The sequence below is a fragment of the Anolis carolinensis genome, chromosome 2, assembly GCF_035594765.1.
Source record: "Anolis carolinensis isolate JA03-04 chromosome 2, rAnoCar3.1.pri, whole genome shotgun sequence".
NCBI classification, from domain to species: Eukaryota; Metazoa; Chordata; class Lepidosauria; order Squamata; family Dactyloidae; genus Anolis; species Anolis carolinensis.
In genome coordinates, this window is record NC_085842.1 from 320248760 (window position 1) to 320268481 (window position 19722).

Below are 19722 nucleotides of genomic sequence, written 5' to 3' on the forward strand. Positions count from 1 at the left end.
GGATTCCTTAAAGAAAATAGGCCTGAATAAAGTCAGCAAAACTGGGGAGCATCCCATAAAACGTATGGAGGAAACCAGAGACACATCTCAAGATGCTCAAGCGAGGGATGCTTCATTGGTTGAAACAACAAACAAACAAACCAAACTCTTTTGGCAGATATCATCAGCCTTCTATATCCATGGATTCTGTTTCCACAAATTCAACTACTGACTGGACATGAAGACAGTTAAACTGAGGCTCTCATACTTTGGACATATCATGAGATGACGTGACTTGCTGCATGACATGACTCTCAAGAGAGAAAGGCCAAATATATTTTCATAATGCCTGGTAAAGTAGACAGCAGTAGGAAAAAAGCAAAGCCGCAATACAGGTGGATGGGTTCAATCAAAGAAGCCATGCCCAATTTGAAAGACCTGAAATGCCAACATAGAAGCTAGAAGAACAGAATGGTCAATGGTTTGAATGTGATTTCCTGCTTCTTGGCAGGGGGTTGGACTCGATGGCCCATGAGGTCTCTTCCAACTCTACTATTCTATGATTCTACTAGCTGTGCCTGGCCACGCGTTGCTGTGGCGAAGTCTGGTGGTATTGGAAATAAAGTATTGAGGAATTGGTGGTAGTTAAGGTAAAGGGTAAAGGTTTTCCCCTGACATTAAGTCCATTATAAATGGGTTATATAGCTGTGTGGAAGAGCCTTGAGTCTACACTGCCATATAATCCAGTTAAAATCAGATAATCTATATTTTATAGGCAGTGTGGAAGAGGACTAAGTGAGGCCTAACTCTGCCTGTCCCCTGGGCTGAGTGGGTTGCTAGGAGACCAAGTGGGCGGAGCTTAGCCTTCTAACTGGCAGCAATTGGATAAAAACAATTATTTCTCTCCCTCTAATTAGGACTTTATTTTTCTTTTCTTTTTGTTGTATCAACCTAGAGGCGTGGATGATGGGTTGTGTTGTCAAATTTCGAGGTTGGGGGGCCGGTAGTTTTGTTGTTTTGTGGGTCGCCGTGATGCCATCACTCACTTCATGATTCTATGAATGGTTGAGAACCTTGAAGGCCTCGCATTTGTATGGCTGTCATAACCTGAAGTCACCTTGACATGTCATCTCAATAACACCATACATCCCTACCCTGAACCTAAGGGATCATCTGCGTATTTGCTTTCTCAAACTGAGGAAGGACTTTTCAGACTAAAAGAGGCAAATGACTAAATAGGAGCCGAATTGCAGAGTCAACCTGGAGAGAAGACATGGAGTATTTGCTTGAAAGCAGAGTTGTCCAAGTTGGCGGAAAACAACTTGCCCAACACTGGCCACAAACTTTCATCAGAGCTGCCATGATCACAAGCTTCAGGAAGAAAACAAGGGTGTGTTGAACATCTAGGAGCAACACAAAAGCACATCTCTTGCAGCAGGGCTGAAATAACCAAGTGGCTTGCAAGGCGTATCCTAGCCATCACGGTTGCCCTTGCAACAGAGGGAGCAACGCAAGCGAAAACAGGTTCCAGCGTGATCCGTTTCCTTGGCCTTTTCGTGCAAAGGAAGCGCCCCAGAGTGCATTTCTCCCTTTTATTAAAAGCATCTGGATTTGGCAATTTCAACAACTGCTGAATCACGCTATGTTTTTTCCAAAGAAGGAGGACCCAGAACCCTGGCTGGATGACAGGCAATATTCTTCCGCAAAGCCTCTTCATTAAATACTTTAATAGCTTCATTAGGGGAACATTTGTCATTACAAAAGGCCGCAAGGCTGCGAAAAGATCATATAGACATGAGCACAAACTGGAATCCCATCCTGAAAACTGTTTTCTTTGTCAGAGGAAATTGTCGAGTTCAACCAATGCATGCAAGCTTTTGCAAAGGCCCAAAGGAAAGGCCCCTGACCTCAGGAGTTTGCATTCAGAAATGCAACCAACAGAAGAAGAAAAAGGACAATGGAGGCAGGCAGGTATAACCGGGATCAACAGGGTTTATTTAAGCCAAAGGAGATTAGGCTTGGGCATAGATTTTGCTGGAGGACAGTATGGGAACTAGAGCCTGGGCAAGATATGTTTGGAGTTCAGTTTCCAGATTTCCCTGCTGGCAAGCAGTATCTTTCTCCCACCCTGGACATTCCACAGGTATATATACACTCCACTTGCCTCACTGTCAACAGAACCTCTGAAGATGCCAGCCACAGATGCAGGTGAAACACTAGGAGAGAATGCTGCTGAAACATGGCCATACAGCCCGAAAAACTCACAACAACCCAGTGATTCCGGCCATGAAAGCCTTCAAAAATACATATCTTAATTTATATATTTCGTGTATATGCACCTTTGGGTCTCAAAAGCAGCTCAGAAAAAGAATCACCCTTTCGTAACATTTATTTAAAAAGAAAGAAAGAAAATATGAAGACACTTGCATGATTTGAAGATTAAGCACTACTATATGATAGAAAGTAAGACATCAAACATTACCCAATAGCGAGAAGAAAGAGCAATTGTTTTCATATAAATCTCTTTAGGTTGGTAGGTGGGTAGTCAATTTTTAAATCTTTTTATTTTAACTTCATTTTTTACTATTTCTATTTTATATAAAAGGGGTTGAACACTTTTTAATTTTTATTTTAGTGTGGAATGTCAGATATAAGTAATATAGACGATACTAAATTAGGGCTACTTTGAAGGGGATCAAGAATGGGGATCATGATTGAGCAGGCATTCAAACCCTGGCCTCCAAAGATCACTGCTAAACCCACTATGCCAAGTTTGGCTCTCTGGGGTAGATAATTTTGAAAGCACCAGGCCTACTTTGGGATGTTTGCACGGGTCAACACCATCAACACCATCCTGCTTGGGTAGGAGCTTTCAAAACATCAGGCCCATAAGGACAGTTTTCATGGAATGCTGGTTGGGTGAATAATAGAAAAACACAGAAAACAAAACAGGTGGGTAAAAGGAATGGACCATTCTAGGGAAAGATAGCACACTTGGAACAGGAGCATTCCACACCAGAACCTTTTAATTAAAAATACATCCTGCCCTGCATTATTTCTCCAAGCTTGCATTGCTCCCCATTGAACGTCCTAGCACTTACCTGCAGCTCTTGGAGGTAGCACTGCACGGGGTCATAATCCACGACAGGGAATGAAAGCGTCTTCACCACAGCATCACTCTTGATCATCCCACGGCTGAAGGACATGACGGGCTTGTCCACAGCCTCCAAGTGCCTTGGAATCTGCTTGGGGTTCAGGTGGATCAGGACGTCATAGAAATCCAAAGGAGGACGGAAGACCATCTGCAAGAGGTGAAAACCCAAGAAGGTTGTTTGCAGTATCATCTCACCCTGAGTTTATCCAGTAACTTCTGATTTTGGAAGTTAAGCAGGATTGGGCGTAATTGGTACTTGCATGAGAGATGATCACCAGAAGGACATGCCAGCAATCTCTAGGCACCGACAGGAAAGAATCAGAGATGGAGGCCCTAGACAGAGCTACACCTTCTACTGAACTAGATGGACCAAGGATCTGACTCACAAGATATTACCTCTCACCCTTCATCTGCAATTAGAAGCTCAGCAGCTCAATTAGTCTTTGGGTGAGAATCATAGGGATCTCAAGGTAGTCGAGAAAATAATCCCACCTGAAACCCTGGAGAGCTAGTTAGAGTTGTCAATACAATCAGCCCTCCATATTCATTGGAGTTAAAAGCGCAGGGCCCATGGGAAAATGGGAAAATTGTGGAGAAACTTTTCTTCTAATCTAAAAGAACACCACAAAGAATCTCTATGTTCTCCAGTACAGTGCTATTGTCAACTTTCCAGAGGAAAGGACCTAACAATTCCTAGAAAAAATGTTCTAAGAATGAATTCGTATGGTCCCTCTATGAATCTCTAGGTTCTCCAGCACAATTCTATGATCAACTTCTGGCAGAAGCTGACCACATTGTAGAGCTGGAAGATTTAAAGAGAGACTGTATTATTCTAAATTACAAATAATCAAATCTGCAAAAAAAAAAGTACTTCGTCTAGATCACATGTATCAAACCCAAGGCCTGCAAGTTGAATCTGCCCTCCATGCTATTTTATGTGGCCCTCCTCCAGATGTTGGACTATGACTCCTGCCATCATTAGACATGATAACTTGAGCTGATGGGAGTTGGAATACAGCAATCTCTGGCAGCTTGTTCTGTTCAACAGGATAGTTTGAATTCAGATGCAAGGCTTTCAGATATGATGGTTGACAATAAAATGTCCTTTAACCTTTCCCCAACCTCAGAGCCCCACATGCTGTTGGGCTGCAATTCCCATCATCCCAATCTGCATGGTGGATAACCAAAAGTGATTATAACATCTGAGTTAAAACTATAGAGTACAGACTACTATGTTTAAAATGTATAGTTAGCTCTCTGTATCCACACATTCTGTCCATGGATTCAATGGGTCTTTGAAGGCAACCTTAATGTTGATGTGGTCCTTGACGTACATGAGTTTGACAGTCCTGGTCAAGTCAAACTCCCACAGCTTGCTTTGTCCCTGTCTTTCTCTATCTAATCCAGGGTGGCCTTAATAATATAAGGTAACACTATCATGAGGTTAGCCCTGACCCTTGCAGCAATATAGGCTTCTTTGCTCTACCTGCATAATCCTTCCTTGCTTCCAAATCTTTCACAATAAATAATATTGTTTAAAGTCTTCTTTGCCTGGGACTCTCACAATGAAGCCTAGCTTCATCTTACTGCAATGGAAGTCTACTGGAAGGACACTGGTGGGCCTCAGGAGGACTGTTGTGCAAGGCGGCCACTGTTTGCTTGGCTCTACATCAAGGCTGGAATGCAATGGACGGCTGAAACAAAGGCTTCCCTTAAGAAAGATTGACCGACTGGGTCATGGTTTTGTTTGCCCTTAACACCTTGGCCTGATAAGTAGCAATGTTGCTGTTGCTGGTAAATTTCTGCCCCTCTCCAGGAAAGGACAACTAGCCTTTGGTCATGGCCAGCTGGTTCTTTCACTACCTCTTGAAGATGGAGCAGTATTACAACCATGGTCCTGGTAAGTTGGGGATACAGGAAATAGTAGTCCAAAAAAGTAATATTCCCTAACTTTGTTTGGAGCGACAAGCCGGATAGAACCAGGGGACACATATCCCATTTCCATCCCAACAAAGATTCCAAGGCACAATACAATTAAATGCAACATGAGGGAAACAATACAGTTGGCCTTCCATATTTGTGGATTTCACTTTTGCGGATTTGATTATTTGAAGATTTGATAAATATGTTCTCTCTAGAAATCTTTAGGTTTTCCTTTGTAGGTCCTCCTACACAAATATGAACTCAATTTTAATACAGTAGAGTCTCACTTATCCAACATCAATGGGCCAGCAGAACATTGGATAAGCGAATATTGGATAAGTATGTGTGTTTATAGATAGAATTCTGCAGTGTCTGTGTGTTTTTAATTGTGCTGTGACCCGCCTTGAGCCATGAGGAGAGGCGGGTAAGAAATAAAATGATGATGATGATGATGATGATGATTATTATTATTATTATTATTATTATTATTATCAGATGATCACAAAGTTGTGCTGGAGAACCCAGAGATGATGATGATGATGATGATGATGATGATAATAATGATGATCCCAGTTTGATTGACAAACTGGGTGCAGTGCCTAAAGACCTTGGCCAGCACTTAAAAATAATCGGCACTGACAAAATTACCACCTGTCAGCTGCAAAAGGCCACCCTACTCAGATCTGCACGTATTATTTGTTGATACATCACATAGTCCTAGACACTTGGGAAGTGCCCGACGTGTGATCCAATACAACAGTCAGGAACATATAAAATACACAAAAGTTTGCCCACATCAATGAGCCAATAACCAAAAACCAAATAACATAAAATAACAACTTACAATAATTAACAGAATACAAATCAAATTCAAATAAACATAACTGGTGAAAGCACGACAATAAATTGAAGTTAAAACAAGCGATACAAACCAATAACGTCTTAGCCACAACCCAGGTTAAAGTCAACATTAAAATGACAGCGGTAAGTATTCTTAGAGAGGAGATTTCTCAGGTGAAAAAAACAGTATTTTATATCAATTGTGGGGGTCCTAAGTTCCTAACCACAGAGAATGTGGCGGGATGGCTGTACATTAACACCTCTTTTTCCAAATCAAGAGTCGAGTTCAAGTCATGTTTCATATTTTTCCTTATTGGGAGTATTTTGTCAATCTCTGTGCCTCCCTCTTCCTTACAATCTCAGTATCAAAAAAATAATAATCCCAATGCCCTCCCCTCCATAAACCACTCTGGTTTATGGAGAGATGAACCCTTTCTTTGTCATGGGATGCTGCAAGACAAGTTGCAACCACATAGCTGTCCTTGTTTGAACTCATTTCTCATCGGCATCATTTAGTTGAGGAAGGACGGAGGCCTAGATCCCGACCCCAAAAGGGGAACCAATTCTGGTTACTCAGCACAAGGTGGGAAAGCCAGCGGCCTCCTCACCGCCTGCTAAGCAGATTCTCCTCCGAGTAGATGTCAGAGGCTACTCAGCATGACATAAGATCAAGTGCCATCTGCGCATCTCCACAAACACTGAGTCACAAGGCATTGAGTTCAGGCATTCCCTCCTCCCCTGCGAAGAAGATTGGGATTGATAACAACACAACCTTCTCAGACTCACAACTCAAGACTCAAACAAGGCAAAATGAGTTATCGAAGGCTTTCATGGCCAGAATCACTGGGTTACTGTGTGTTTTTCAGGCTGTATGGCCATGTTCCAGGAACATTCTCTCACTTTGTCTGCATCTGTAGCTGACATCTTCAGAGGTTCTGTTGGCAGTGAAGAAGGTGGAGTGTATATATATCTGGTGTAATGATGTCCAGGGTGGGAGAAAGAGCCCTTGTATGTTTAAAGCAAGTGCAAATGTTGCAATTAGCAGGCTTGAATAGCGTGAGTAGCCATGAAGTTGCAAAGTCAATCAGTGAGGGTACTGCATAGATGTAGCCTGGTCTTTGTTGCCTGGAAGCATCCTCTGTTTGGGAGGTGGACAAGTCTGTTAATGTGGAATTTGTGTATTGATAAGTGTTTAAATGCAATTTGTGCCATGCTTGTATTGCAACTGATTGCATCATCCTGAATGTACCATAGTGTGGAAAGAGTTAATTGCCAAGAAGCTATGATGACCTTGATGTGTGGCTGGAACTAGGGAGTATCCAGACACAAGTGTTTGTGCATAACGATTGCATCAGTTCAGTTCAGTTCAGTTGAATTCTGTCTGCCTAGAGTTCGAGTCAAGTTCTGTTGGAGAACAGAACAGTCCTGTGTTCGTCTGTCGTCTGCAAGTCTGTTTGTGTTGATTATTGCTGCATACAGTAAAACTTTGTAAATAGTTTTACCAACGTCTCTGAGTGTCTCTTTGTTCTGCATTCCACTGCTTCCATCCAACTACTGCTGTGCTGCAAATACTCTGACATATGAACCACCAAACGCAGCAGCATTGCCCAGGCATGAATCAAAGAACACAAAAGGCACTGCAGACTAATCCAATCAGAGAAGTCAGCTATAGCAAAGCACTTGATGAACCAACCTGGACACAGAATATTATTTGAGAAGACAGAAATGCTGGACCACTCTGACAACCATCGTGTCAGACTATACAGAGAAACCACTGAAATCCACAAGAAGTACGTGGACAATTTCAACAGAGAAGAGGAAACCATGAAAATGAACAAAATCTGGTTACCAATATTAAAAAAAAAACACACCAGAATCAAGACAATAAATAAAGAACATTACTCAGAAACAGCAGAACTCCAGACAGCAAACTATCAAATTGCCAGTTAACACCTCCCAAACAGAGGATGCCTCGAGGCAACAGAGGCCAAGCTACCTCTATGCAGATACCATCACTTATTGACTTTGCAGCTGCAAAGCTACTCATGCTATTCAAGCTTGCTAATTGCAACATTTACACTGCCTTTAGACAAATAAGAGTTCTTTTATTCCACCATGGACATTATTCAATGCGATTTCCTGCTTCTTGGCAGGGGGTTGGACTGGATGGCCCATGAGGTCTCTTCCAACTCTACTATTCTATGATTCTGTGATTCTATTCCACTGGTATATAGACTCCACTTGCTTGACTGCCAACAGAACCTCTGAAGATGCCATTAGCCACAGATGCAGGTAAAACATCAGGAGGGAATGCTGTTGAAACATAGCCATACAGCCCGAAAAATTTGAGGGAAGACCAGAAATGCTGCAACATTCAATCTACTCCAGACTAGAGTTTGGGCTCTACTGTAAGGAGCCTACCTTGATGTCTTGGCTTCCCAAGGGGTCCATCAGCTGCTCCTCCAAAACCCGAAGAGACTCCAAAGCCAATACAAGGAGACGCTGTAGAATCTGAAAGAAAAAAGAAGAGGAGGAGAAGAAAGGTTTTAGGGCAGGGCTGTCAACCAAGCTCCACATATAGAGCTATCTCCTAAGAATGAGTCTGCAATGAAACCTCAAAAGATGCCTTCTGAGCTGGAATTCAGACCTTGGATATCAAATCTACATCCATCGTGAGTGGATATCTAACAGCACATACATAAGGACAGCAACCACACAACTGTATACCTAGACCTGTTCCATTTTAATAAGACATTATCCATTATTAAAGGCCAGGGCATTTCAGGGGGGAGAAGAGATTAGAAGTGATAAGGAATGACTTAATAGGGCCAACCAAGGCAACACAGATGATGTTCCACACACCTGAGCCGAAGGTTTCTCTTTGGTCCACACTGAGTTACGCTGGTCTCTGGGGGTGGCAATGAACATGACTGGGAGCTGGAGCCGGGTGGCCACAAAATGGTTTTGGATCTCCACATAGTCAGTGTCTGGATACACAAACAAAAACAAACACAGAAACAAAATATTGAGAACTTCTGAGAAAGTGCCCTCCAACTATGCATCCCAGATTTCTATATCATGTTCAAAGAAACCCTCACTGATAGTCTACTACTAAGAACACTCACTAGACGATCTTCTCCTCGTGAAATGTTTTGCAACCACGAAATTCACACACCAGGTGTCATAGAGGTTAGGTTAGAGGTTCTCAAATTACAGATTCCAAAACTGAAATGCTCCAAAATCTAAAGTTGTCCGTCTGGGTGAGGGACACCTTTGCTTTCTGATGGTTCAATATACACAAACTTCATTTCACGCACAAAATGATGAAAATATTGTGTATACAATTACCCTCAGTCTAAGTGTATAAGGTGTATATGAAACATAAATTATTTAAGCTTGAGCTCCACCTCCAAGACATCTCAATAGTTATATGCAAATATTCCAGAAAACAAACAAAAAATTCAAAATCCACAACAGTCGTGGTCCCAAGAGTTTCGGATATGGGATACTCAACTTGTATCAGATATGACAGACCAAGGTTTTTCCCCAATATTGGGCCACAATATTGTCACAGCTGCACTGAAATGGCAAGATGTTAGAGGATTTTGCATTTCTGAAGAAAAGAACTGCAATCCAAATGGTCAGTGCTCTGCAAGCCTTTCATAGACCTTCCTATTTATGACTTGCAGAATTAATGTTTGGGTGACAAGAACCTTGCTTCTGCCTTGCATCACCTGGAGATATTGTGCCTGCAGACAGCTTCCCAGGAAACACCTGCTTTCAAGCTTATGGCCTTTCGGGGTCAGGCTCGGTAGTCCATCTGCGTGGTGGACAATTGTTTCTTTGAGTTATGAGCCGAACCAGATAACCTTTGCTCTCATTCATCTCAGGGCGCTCACATCTGAAAAATGCAGCCTGGCCACATTCTGATCCTCTAATCAATGCCTACAGCAGGGACAAGGGAATCTTCTTCTGATAATACAAAAAATAAGTTGCATGAATTCTTATTGTCCAACTGCCCCTATGGTAAATAAGGGAATGCAAAGATAAAATAGCTCACAACCAGAAGGGTGGTCAGAAGGAACTGGGCAGCCCAGCCTTGGGGTCCCATTACCCATCTGTGGGGATCTGGAGAACTGGCCTTGGGGTGATCCAGCCAGAGTGTCTGGTTTAGAGGCCAAACTTATTCTGCTGACCAAATGAAGTCTTGCAGAGACTTGGGATTAAGGACGCTTCCAGATTACTCTGTTCATCCAGCAGCGAATTATGCCCTCAATTACTTGTTGACTTATGACAATTTGAGAATTTCAGAGTGTTTTCTTAGGGAAGGGAGACTCAGAAGTGGTTTTGACCATTCTTCCTTTGAAATAAAGCCTACATGTGGCAAGCTCAAGGCCCACAGAACAAATCCGGCCCACCCATTTTATGAGGTCTTCCAAATACTGGACCACAATTCCTATATTTCTTATCATGACTAGACCGGATGGAAGTTGTGATACAGTAACATCTGGAAGGCTGGGGTTTGTTCTGTTTAGTCAGGAGAGTGGGTTGGATTTAGATACAAAGCTTGTAGATAGGATGTCTGATGTTAAAATGTCCTTTAATTTTTCCCCAACCTCAGAGCCACAAGGGCTGCTGGGTTGCAATTCCCATTATCCCCAGTCCTCCAAGATCAGGTGGGATCTGGTGCCTGAAGAGTGTTTAGATGATGCTTCTCTGCATGAATGTGTCTTTAAGTTACCTGTCCATTTAGGGACTCCATGAATTTAATAAGATTTTCTTAGGCAAGGAATATTGTGAAATCGTTTGGTAAGTTTCTTCATCCAAAATATAGTCTACAATGACAATTCATTGATGGTGTCCATACTAACTACAACTAATTCCATTTAGCTTCCAAGATCAGACAGGATCTGGTGCCTTTAGCATCTATCTATCTATCTATCTATCTATTCATCCATTCATCTATCTATCTATCTATCTATCTATCTATCTATCTATCTATCTATCTATCTATCTATCTATAATGTGAATATGCCTTTGGAAATGACCAGAAAAGGGAAACACTCTAAGCAAAATGCTCCAGAATGCACTCATACGTAGTGAGTAAATGAGCCAACCCCACAGATTTGTTTGTTTGTTTATTTTAGGATAGCATTTTCGCCTCCAAAAGTCAACAAAGGTGACAGATCAAGAAAGTGATCACTTAAGATTATTAAATTGCTTAAATAGTCCTTAAGTCTGATAACACTCTGTAACATGATTTTTGTTCCTGGGTTATAAATATCATTTCCTAATTGGTTCTATCATAAAAGCATGGGGAAAGTTTATTAAACTGCAAAAACTTTGCTTTTGTGAGAGATCCTACAGCACATTTTGCTCTAGCTTTTCAATGAAGATCTCATCGAGTCTCAACCAATGCAACCTAGTTTGTGGCAGCCACAAAACGATGCTTCTGGAGTAGAACGACTACTTTCAAAGTAAGGACCACGTTATTAAACAGGAAATAACACTTTCAAACCAGGAACAAAAAAAATCAAATTTTGTTAGATAATGTAACCAAACCATTTATAACAAACCATATTTTGGACAACTGAGTACTGTACTCTAGGCAATTCCCGTCCCCAAATATTACAATGTAGAAGAGTCTATAATCACGTAAACCAACACCCATTTCCACTTTGCTGGAACAGCATCAAGTTAAGCCATGCCTTTTTCGAGAATCTTATCTTATTAGTTTTTCCATGAGACCAATTTTGTCAAACATCTACGCACCAGGAGTCTATGGCAAACAGACTAAAGCCATGCAGTAAGGCAAGACATTATCTGATGGTGTGCTATATTTTTCCAGTCTCGTGGGAACAAATTTATGATACCGAGGCGTACGTTTGTGGATATTTTCATGCTCATATGATGTGCCTCAGCCAAAAAATCTCTAAATGGCTTCACAAATCTATCCCACGTGAGAGGTATTGCGTTCTGTGATGCAGTGAGAATGAGGAGCAAAGCTTAAGGGGAGGAAGGATGGTTAAATATTTAAGTTTCCTTCTTTAATTTTAGATAAAGACATAAAAAGAACTTTATGGCGCACCATAGATCAAAGCTCAGGCTTCCTCAGATCCATTTTCTACCTAGCTCAAAGACCCATCTGCATTAACTGCAAACTATGATCAGCATATTATGAGCCTTTGAACTTTCGGTATCCTGTGCTTTGAAGCACTAACTTTCCCAAACTCCAGGAGCAAGCAGGTCGGATGCTATAAACGGTTCAACATATAAAATAAATTTCTAACTAGACAAGAGTGAAGAGGATGAAAACTTTTCACTAAAAAGAAAAGGGATATAATTTGTCATGGTGGCACCCTAGCCTTTTCACCCTGTACCACACAAGAGTCCAGTAGTACTAAATGCAGCAGTTTATTAAGAAAAACATGTACAAAAGGGGAAAAGGGCATTTTCCAAAAGAGCAATAGAAAAGGAGCTATAAAAGAGAAGTAGTCCATATACAAAAGAACAATAGTCCAAAAATGCCAAGGTACATGTAAGGCAGGAATGAAGGGGTAGGAGGAAATGGCCATATAAGGAGGTACGAGCAGGCCAGGAACACAGCCGATGGGTTATCACATGGTTTCCCTGAAATCATGTGTTTTGAGAGAAACGAAAGTAATGAAATGTAATACTGCACCACAAATATGCACCAATGGTTTGATATGTGGGCGGTCGTAAACTGAACCCACTGAATTGTATAAATAGACACTCGACCCTGTCTGCGGGGTTCTCCCTTTTCAGCATCTAGTTGTGCGTGGGATGAACCTCTGCAGCTGCAGGAACTCTAGTAAACTGCTTTCTTTGGAAGAAAAAGAAAAAACCTCCAGTTGTCTGTCTCCTACTTCCACTGCGTCCGCACAAGACACACGACAAGCTGAGAAAAGGGGAAGTCTGGCTTCCGCTACATTTTCTGGTGACCCCGACGTGATTCCACAATAAGACGGGCCAGGAGATCGGAGACGGATCCCGTTGGCGGGACGGTCCCAACTCGGCGGTGGGGGCCAGAGGCAACTACCGTGAGACGAGAAGGGGCCCCTGAATATTGTAAGACCGGCTGCGGTACTTGCCTCTGATGCCAACGCCGGCCGACGGTGGGAGCCGCAACGACAGCGAGGTTCCAAAGAAACCAGGCAGGGAAAAGGATCCAGGGAAAAGTCCAGGGGCGAAGGTTGGTCCGACGTCTACAGCAATCTGGCAAGTATAGTGGTTAAATGAGACACTAAGGGAACAGCGCCGGGAGGGACACAAAGGTTCCCAGGGAGGTATAAAAAGGGGTTCTGTCTTGTGATTCCTGACACACACCGTTGAGTGTCCAGGTGCCCAGTCCAAGGCAGTCCCCTCTATTAGGCAGGATGAGAGGCAGTGGGTTCAAATCCACCACCCCATTACAGTGTATGTTAGACAATTTCGGCTCAGTTGCAAGTAGAGCCGTAGAAGGAATTCCCCAGAGAACAAGACTTGTGAGGGTGCCCCAAGACCAAGTCGTGCAGGGCTCATGAGGAGTCGCAACTCCCGGGGAAAGGAAAAAAAAAAAACTGTTTGATTTCTTTGTCATGTGTGGGGAATAATGAGTTTCAAGTTCTGCATGTTTCGTGGTAATATTGAAGTGAAAATGAAAAATGAGTCTATAGATTTACACAAAAAATGTTGAGCACAAATATCTAGAAATGTTTTATTACGGTTGAAAAAATCTGATTCGAAGAGGGTCTGTGTTAGTTTGCTTTTGCTGACAAGCTGCAGAGAGGCGAGAAAAAGGGAGGGAGGCTGTTAAAGTGGTGTCTTTCAAAGGAGTTTTCCTTGTTATTTCTGAGGAACAAAAGCTGTTTTCTTAAAAAGTTTTCCTTTGCACCTGGGCCTCATGCCAAAAAGATAGTGGGAAAATCTTGGCAGACAGTCCAAGGTAAAAACGCCCTGTCATTCTGGTTAAACTCAGGCGAAATGCCCAGAGAAAGATAATGGAATTCCAGTGGACAGCCAAGGTCAATGAAAGCCGCTGTGAACTAGTGAAGTTTTAAAAATGTAATGTGAATCTAATATGAAAAAAAAGAAAGAAAATGATGATGTAAATGTGTGTATATATATATATATATATAATATTTTGGGGTTCTGTCTTTCACCTGGATCTTAAATCCTTGCTTTGGACTTATTTTGGGACAACTGGGTGAGAATGTTTCATGAGCTGAGAGAGAGTGTGTGATTTTATCTAAACAACTAACCACTAATCAGAATTCCTGTGGACCTTGTGTGAATGAGATGTATGTGTTGAATTCAAAATGCATAAAGAGTTATAAACAATGTTAGTAGATTTGTTCAGAAGCAATTCGGAAGCTGTAGATATTTTTTTTTGGGGAAAAAAATGGTCTTAGGCTTGAAAAAAAAAATTCCTTGTTTTGAAAGAACAATGCTTCAGTGTTTTTAGAGAACATGGTGATACAACAGATAAGAGCTGGACATCTGCCCAGAAATTGAATCTCAAGGAAAAAAAAAATGAGCCTGAACAAGTGCACTTTTGAAAACTCAAGCCTCTGTGGGCTACTCCCCCTTTTCCTGTTCTACAGACTTAAAACCCCTTACAGGTTATAGGGAAATGTTGGAGGTTCTTTTTTTTGCAGCACTTTGGAATACAGGTGATCTTGGTGAGTCAAGAAGAAGGAGAAGGAATGTGAATGAATGTTTTGGAAAGGAGAATGCTGGAGGGTTTACATTTTTGATGGACTTTATTTTCTTACTGCGTTCTCCTACATAATAAAGGTGTTTAAAGTTTGAATTTTTAAAAGCATCTTAAAATGTGTATAACTACAGAGAATAAAGATTATGTTTATTAAGAAAAAAAATAAAAATAAATTATTTTTGAAAAAAAAAATTGACCCCATATTCCTGACACAGAAGGATTAAGAACTGACATTGATTTTTAAATTTTTGATTGACATTTTATTCAAAAAGGGAGCTAGTGCCCAAGTGATAAAAAGTTATCCTTTTGAGAACCAAAGACATGATATAATTGGCTACGTCTCATGTTGCTTCATAATAATTTTGTGAGATTTGGATTCTGGACTTTGTGATTTTGGCCCAACTCTTTCTAAAGGTTACGGAAAGGAAGGACTAGGACTTTTGTAAACGGGACATTAGATCATGCAAATAGGGGCATTTTTTCCATCGCCCCCAGCCTGGATTTTGCCAGATTTGAGAAGCGGCAGGAGGCTTTTCAACGTGTGTTACTAACAAATTTTGAGCTGTTCAACGAGTCGGTGTAAAAGGGGAATTGAGTAAGTTTAACACTGCAGCAGGACTGGAGTGGAAGATTGCATTGCAGCAAGTGGATACACGATTGTTAAATCGTTTGCGGAAAGGAAAAGAAAAAGATGCGGAGAAGAAAGATTTTGTTGGATTTCAAGACAGATGAGTGTGTTGTCAAAGGCACAACCTCTGAGGAGGCCTGCCGTGGATGTGAGCGAAACGACTAGAGAGAGTGCTTCAAGAGCCATACAGCCTGGAAGGATGAGTATTTCCCTCCCCTTCTTTTCCCTCTCATTGTTTTTTGCTACAGGTCCTGAACTCCTGTATGGGATAAACCCAGAAGTCTATGAGACATGTTTATTGAGAGGCCTGGGAGGGCCTATAGGTGTTGCTGAGTGTTAAGGCTGTGATGGAGTGTGGCATCAGGCTGGAGGCTGTAAGGGCTGACCAACTCAACAACATACAATTTTCTATTTTGACCCAACTCTCCTGGATAGGACCTTTTGTAATGGGACATTGCAAATAATTCGGATTTTTGACGGATTTGAGAGACAATGAGGGACTTTTTCATATGCCATCTAACAACCTTGCTTTTTAAGCCAAAAGGAGGATATAGCACGGAGACAATGTGACAAAGAATAAAATAAGTTAACCATTGCAGCAGGACCAGAGTGAAAAGGATTACTGCAGATCGCGAAAGAAGGCCCATGGAGGAATCATTTCTCAAGAGGCCATGGAGGGGTCGTTTGGGAGCTGAATAGTGGCCTACCTGCCCCACCCGTGGAGAGACAAGGGATTTCAACAAGATTGGCTGAGACAAAAGTGATGCCGAACAGGATGATCGACAGATGGGTAATCCGTTCCCCCTCCCCCATTCTCTCTCACTGTCTTCCTGCTTTCTTTTTCAGCTTTTTGGACTCCTGTTCCTAAATTGGAGATCCATAAGGCATTGTTACTGAGAGGCCTGTTTTCCAAAATGGAGATCCATAAGGCATTATTACTGGAAGGCCTGTTTTGGAATCCAAAACCCGTAGGAGTTTAAGTCTACCCCACGCCACACATACTGGGTATGACAGCTAAAGCCCTGTGAGAGATGGAGATTTTCTTTACAGACTTTTCTTTACACAGAGACAATTCTTAGAGACTAGAGACTTGATTGGACAAAGAGACTTTCTTCAAATTAACTGAACATTATTCCTTTGATCAAGGAAGAGGAAACACACCCCCAGTTTGACTTTATGCCAAAGACTGAAAAGACCTGAAAGTTGGACATGTATGTGAATGGCCACCTCTGGCCATAGCAACAAATCCATCATCGGAAGAAGCCAAATGACTGGGCTAGATCAGAATTCTACTGTGGACTATGTCCTTTCTAAAACCTGATTAATATTTTTAATCCTCATGTGTTGTTTACCTCTGGTGATGAAACTATGTACAAATGCTATTCTGCGCTCATTTTCCACTGAAAAGATAGCTTGGCTGCAAGCTAGAAGGGTTTGGAGGGACCCATAAGTCTGCTCATTTAGTTTGCTTCAGCTTTTGTATACACGCTTCGCAAAAAAAAAAAAAAAAATGGGGGAATAAGGCAGGAATGAAGGGGTAGGAGGAAATGGCCATATAAGGAGGTACGAGCAGGCCAGGAACACAGCCGATGGGTTATCACATGGTTTCCCTGAAATCATGTGTTTTGAGAGAAACGAAAGTAATGAAATGTAATACTGCACCACAAATATGCACCAATGGTTTGATATGTGGGCGGTCGTAAACTGAACCCACTGAATTGTATAAATAGACACTCGACCCTGTCTGCGGGGTTCTCCCTTTTCAGCATCTAGTTGTGCGTGGGATGAACCTCTGCAGCTGCAGGAACTCTAGTAAACTGCTTTCTTTGGAAGAAAAAGAAAAAACCTCCAGTTGTCTGTCTCCTACTTCCACTGCGTCCGCACAAGACACACGACAAGCTGAGAAAAGGGGAAGTCTGGCTTCCGCTACACATGAAATCAAGGAAGTTAAGATCACAGGCATAAATCCCTAAGCATGAAAGCAGAACTTTTCCCAAGATAAAAATCTTCCAGGAACATAGACAAACACAGTAAACTTGCATCATGAATTTGAGAGCTGAGACAGGCACCTGAAGCTTTTGGCAACATTGTCCGCTCTGAGAGACACACAGTAAACATCACTTAATTTAAGTCCAAGCCCAACCAAGAAGCCATGAGATCATGCCTCACACACCTGGATTTCAAGGACTTTTCACAGAGTCTTTCTGAAGCCTACTTAATCTATCCTTCACTCCCTCCATGCGGAGACCTAATCTGACATCTCAGGAAAGCTCCCCATCAGCTCAAGGTGGATTCCACTACTGCTAAGGAACGAAGATTGGAATCCAAAACATCCTCTGTCTCAATTGCCTATGCTTCTCTCTGATCTAAGGCCTGCAATTCATCCTGATCACACACAGACTCCTCAGTTGGAAACCCATCATCCCCCTCGTTCTCTCACAAAACCCCAGCCTCTTGCTGAGTTCCAACATTAGTGGCCAAAACCCACCACCAGACCTGCTGTGGTGGTTGCAAAAATGGATGCCTTTCCTAGGAAATCAAATGCATGGTCTTCAAGTCAGTTAGTAGCCTGGGAAACTTTTAGTAACCATTTCTACAGCTTTGAAAACAAGATGCATGCAATCCTTCCTTCCAATTATAAAGCTTAATAATAGCTTAATAGCTATGGATCCGTCTAAAGTATCAGACGTAAAAGAATGGGGAGTACCTCAAACTAGGAGGCAATTGCAATCATTTCTGGGGTTTGCAAATTTTTATAGATCCTTCATAAAAGGCTTCGCGCAAATAACCGCACCCCTTACTGAACTTTTAAAAACAAAAGGGAAAGGGGAGACAGCAAAAGTGAAAGCTCCTGGCGCCAAACTGAGTTGGACGCCAGAATGCCAAAAGGCATTTGAAACCCTAAAAGGATGCTTCACAAAAGAACCCATCCTAAAACACCCCGATATAAGGAGCCCTTTCATAATTCATTGCGATGCTTCAGACTGTGCATACGGGGCAGTACTATTGCAAAAGGATCAAAATGGGAACTTAAAACCTTGTGGATATTTGTCCCGGAAGTTCAGTGAAACTGAAAAATGTTGGCCCATATGGGAAAAGGAGGCATTAGCCATATTAAAAGCCTTAGAATGCTGGCGACACTTCCTCGAAGGAAGCGGAATCCCATTTGAAATTTGGTCTGACCATAAGAACCTCCAGTATTTAAAATCGCCTCGGAAATTGTCCCCCAAACAAATTAGATGGGCACAATACTTCAGCAGATTCGATTTCCAATTAAAATTTTTCCAAGGGAAGCAGAATGTCTTGGCAGATGCTCTTTCACGCATGCCTCAACACGAAGGCGTAACCACAGCCAAAGAGGGAACAATATTCTCTGATAAACAATGGGGCTTAGTTGTCAGGACAAGAGCGCAAACCCAAAAAGAGAACACTGCTATTGTTGAAATCGACGGGGAAAATAGTTGGGGAAAAGAACTGAAACAGTCTTATGAAGGAGATCAGTGGATCGCATCCAACGCAGAAAAGGGGGAGCAGAAGGGGGGATTTTGGTTTGTGAACAAGAAACTGTATATCCCAGCAATATTAAGGATTAAGATTTTGCATCGTTTTCACAATAACCAGAGCGCTGGTCATACAGGAATTACAAAAACAACAAAGGCAATAGCAAAACATTGTTGGTGGCCAGGAATGAGGAAGGACATAAAGAATCATGTTGTTCAATGTGACGATTGTGCCAGAAATAAATCGAGAGGAGGGAAGCCAATGGGATTATTACAAACAGTAGCGGAACCTACCAGACCTTGGGAATGTGTAGCTATGGATTTTGTGGGGGAACTGCCGGTTAGCAAAGGACATCGTTATATTTGGACAGTATTAGACCTGTTTTCTAAACAGGCCCACTTTATAGCACTGACGAAATTACCATCGGCAGAGAAACTAGCTGAATTATACATAAACCATATTTACAAACTTCATGGATGTCCCAGTAGAGTGGTCAGTGACAGAGGAGTTCAATTCACAGCAAAATTTTGGGAAAAATTCTTGGAAATGCTAGGAGCAGAAAGGAGTCTAAGTTCTGCTTTTCACCCCATGACAAACGGGGCAGTAGAACGTACTCAACAGACACTGGGGCAGTTCCTTCGAATGTACTCTAACATGAGACAAAATGACTGGTCTAGGTGGCTGGCTTTTGCGGAACTAGCTTTTAATTCGACTATACATTCAGCAACAAATAAAACTCCCTTTGAAGTAGTTTACGGGTATGAAATACAGCCTTTGCCCCAGTTGCCAAGATGGACAGAGGATGAAGAAACAGGGGCAGGGAAATGGAAAGCTCAAATGCTAGAATGCTGGAGTCAAGTGACTGCATCCTTAAAGGAGGCACATAAAAAGTATAAAACGTTCGCAGACAGGAAAAGAGTGGAAGGCGACAAATTAGGGAAAGGAGATCTAGTGTGGTTAAGTACCCAAAACATCAAATTG

At 42.0% G+C, this 19722-nt stretch overlaps 1 protein-coding gene across 3 annotated transcripts in view; it reads right to left on the reverse strand.

Moving 5' to 3' along the window:
- The window catches only part of nol6 (nucleolar protein 6), an 83036-nt gene that overhangs the window by 13117 nt on the left and 50197 nt on the right, over positions 1-19722 (reverse strand). For all 3 annotated transcript variants that reach the window (XM_062972615.1, XM_008119164.3, XM_062972616.1), the window contains exons 22-24: positions 8759-8883; positions 8318-8407; positions 3081-3281 (exon numbers count right to left, since the gene is read on the reverse strand). In XM_062972615.1, coding sequence (XP_062828685.1) covers positions 3081-3281; positions 8318-8407; positions 8759-8883 — 416 coding nt within the window. The remainder of the gene's footprint in view (positions 1-3080; positions 3282-8317; positions 8408-8758; positions 8884-19722) is intronic.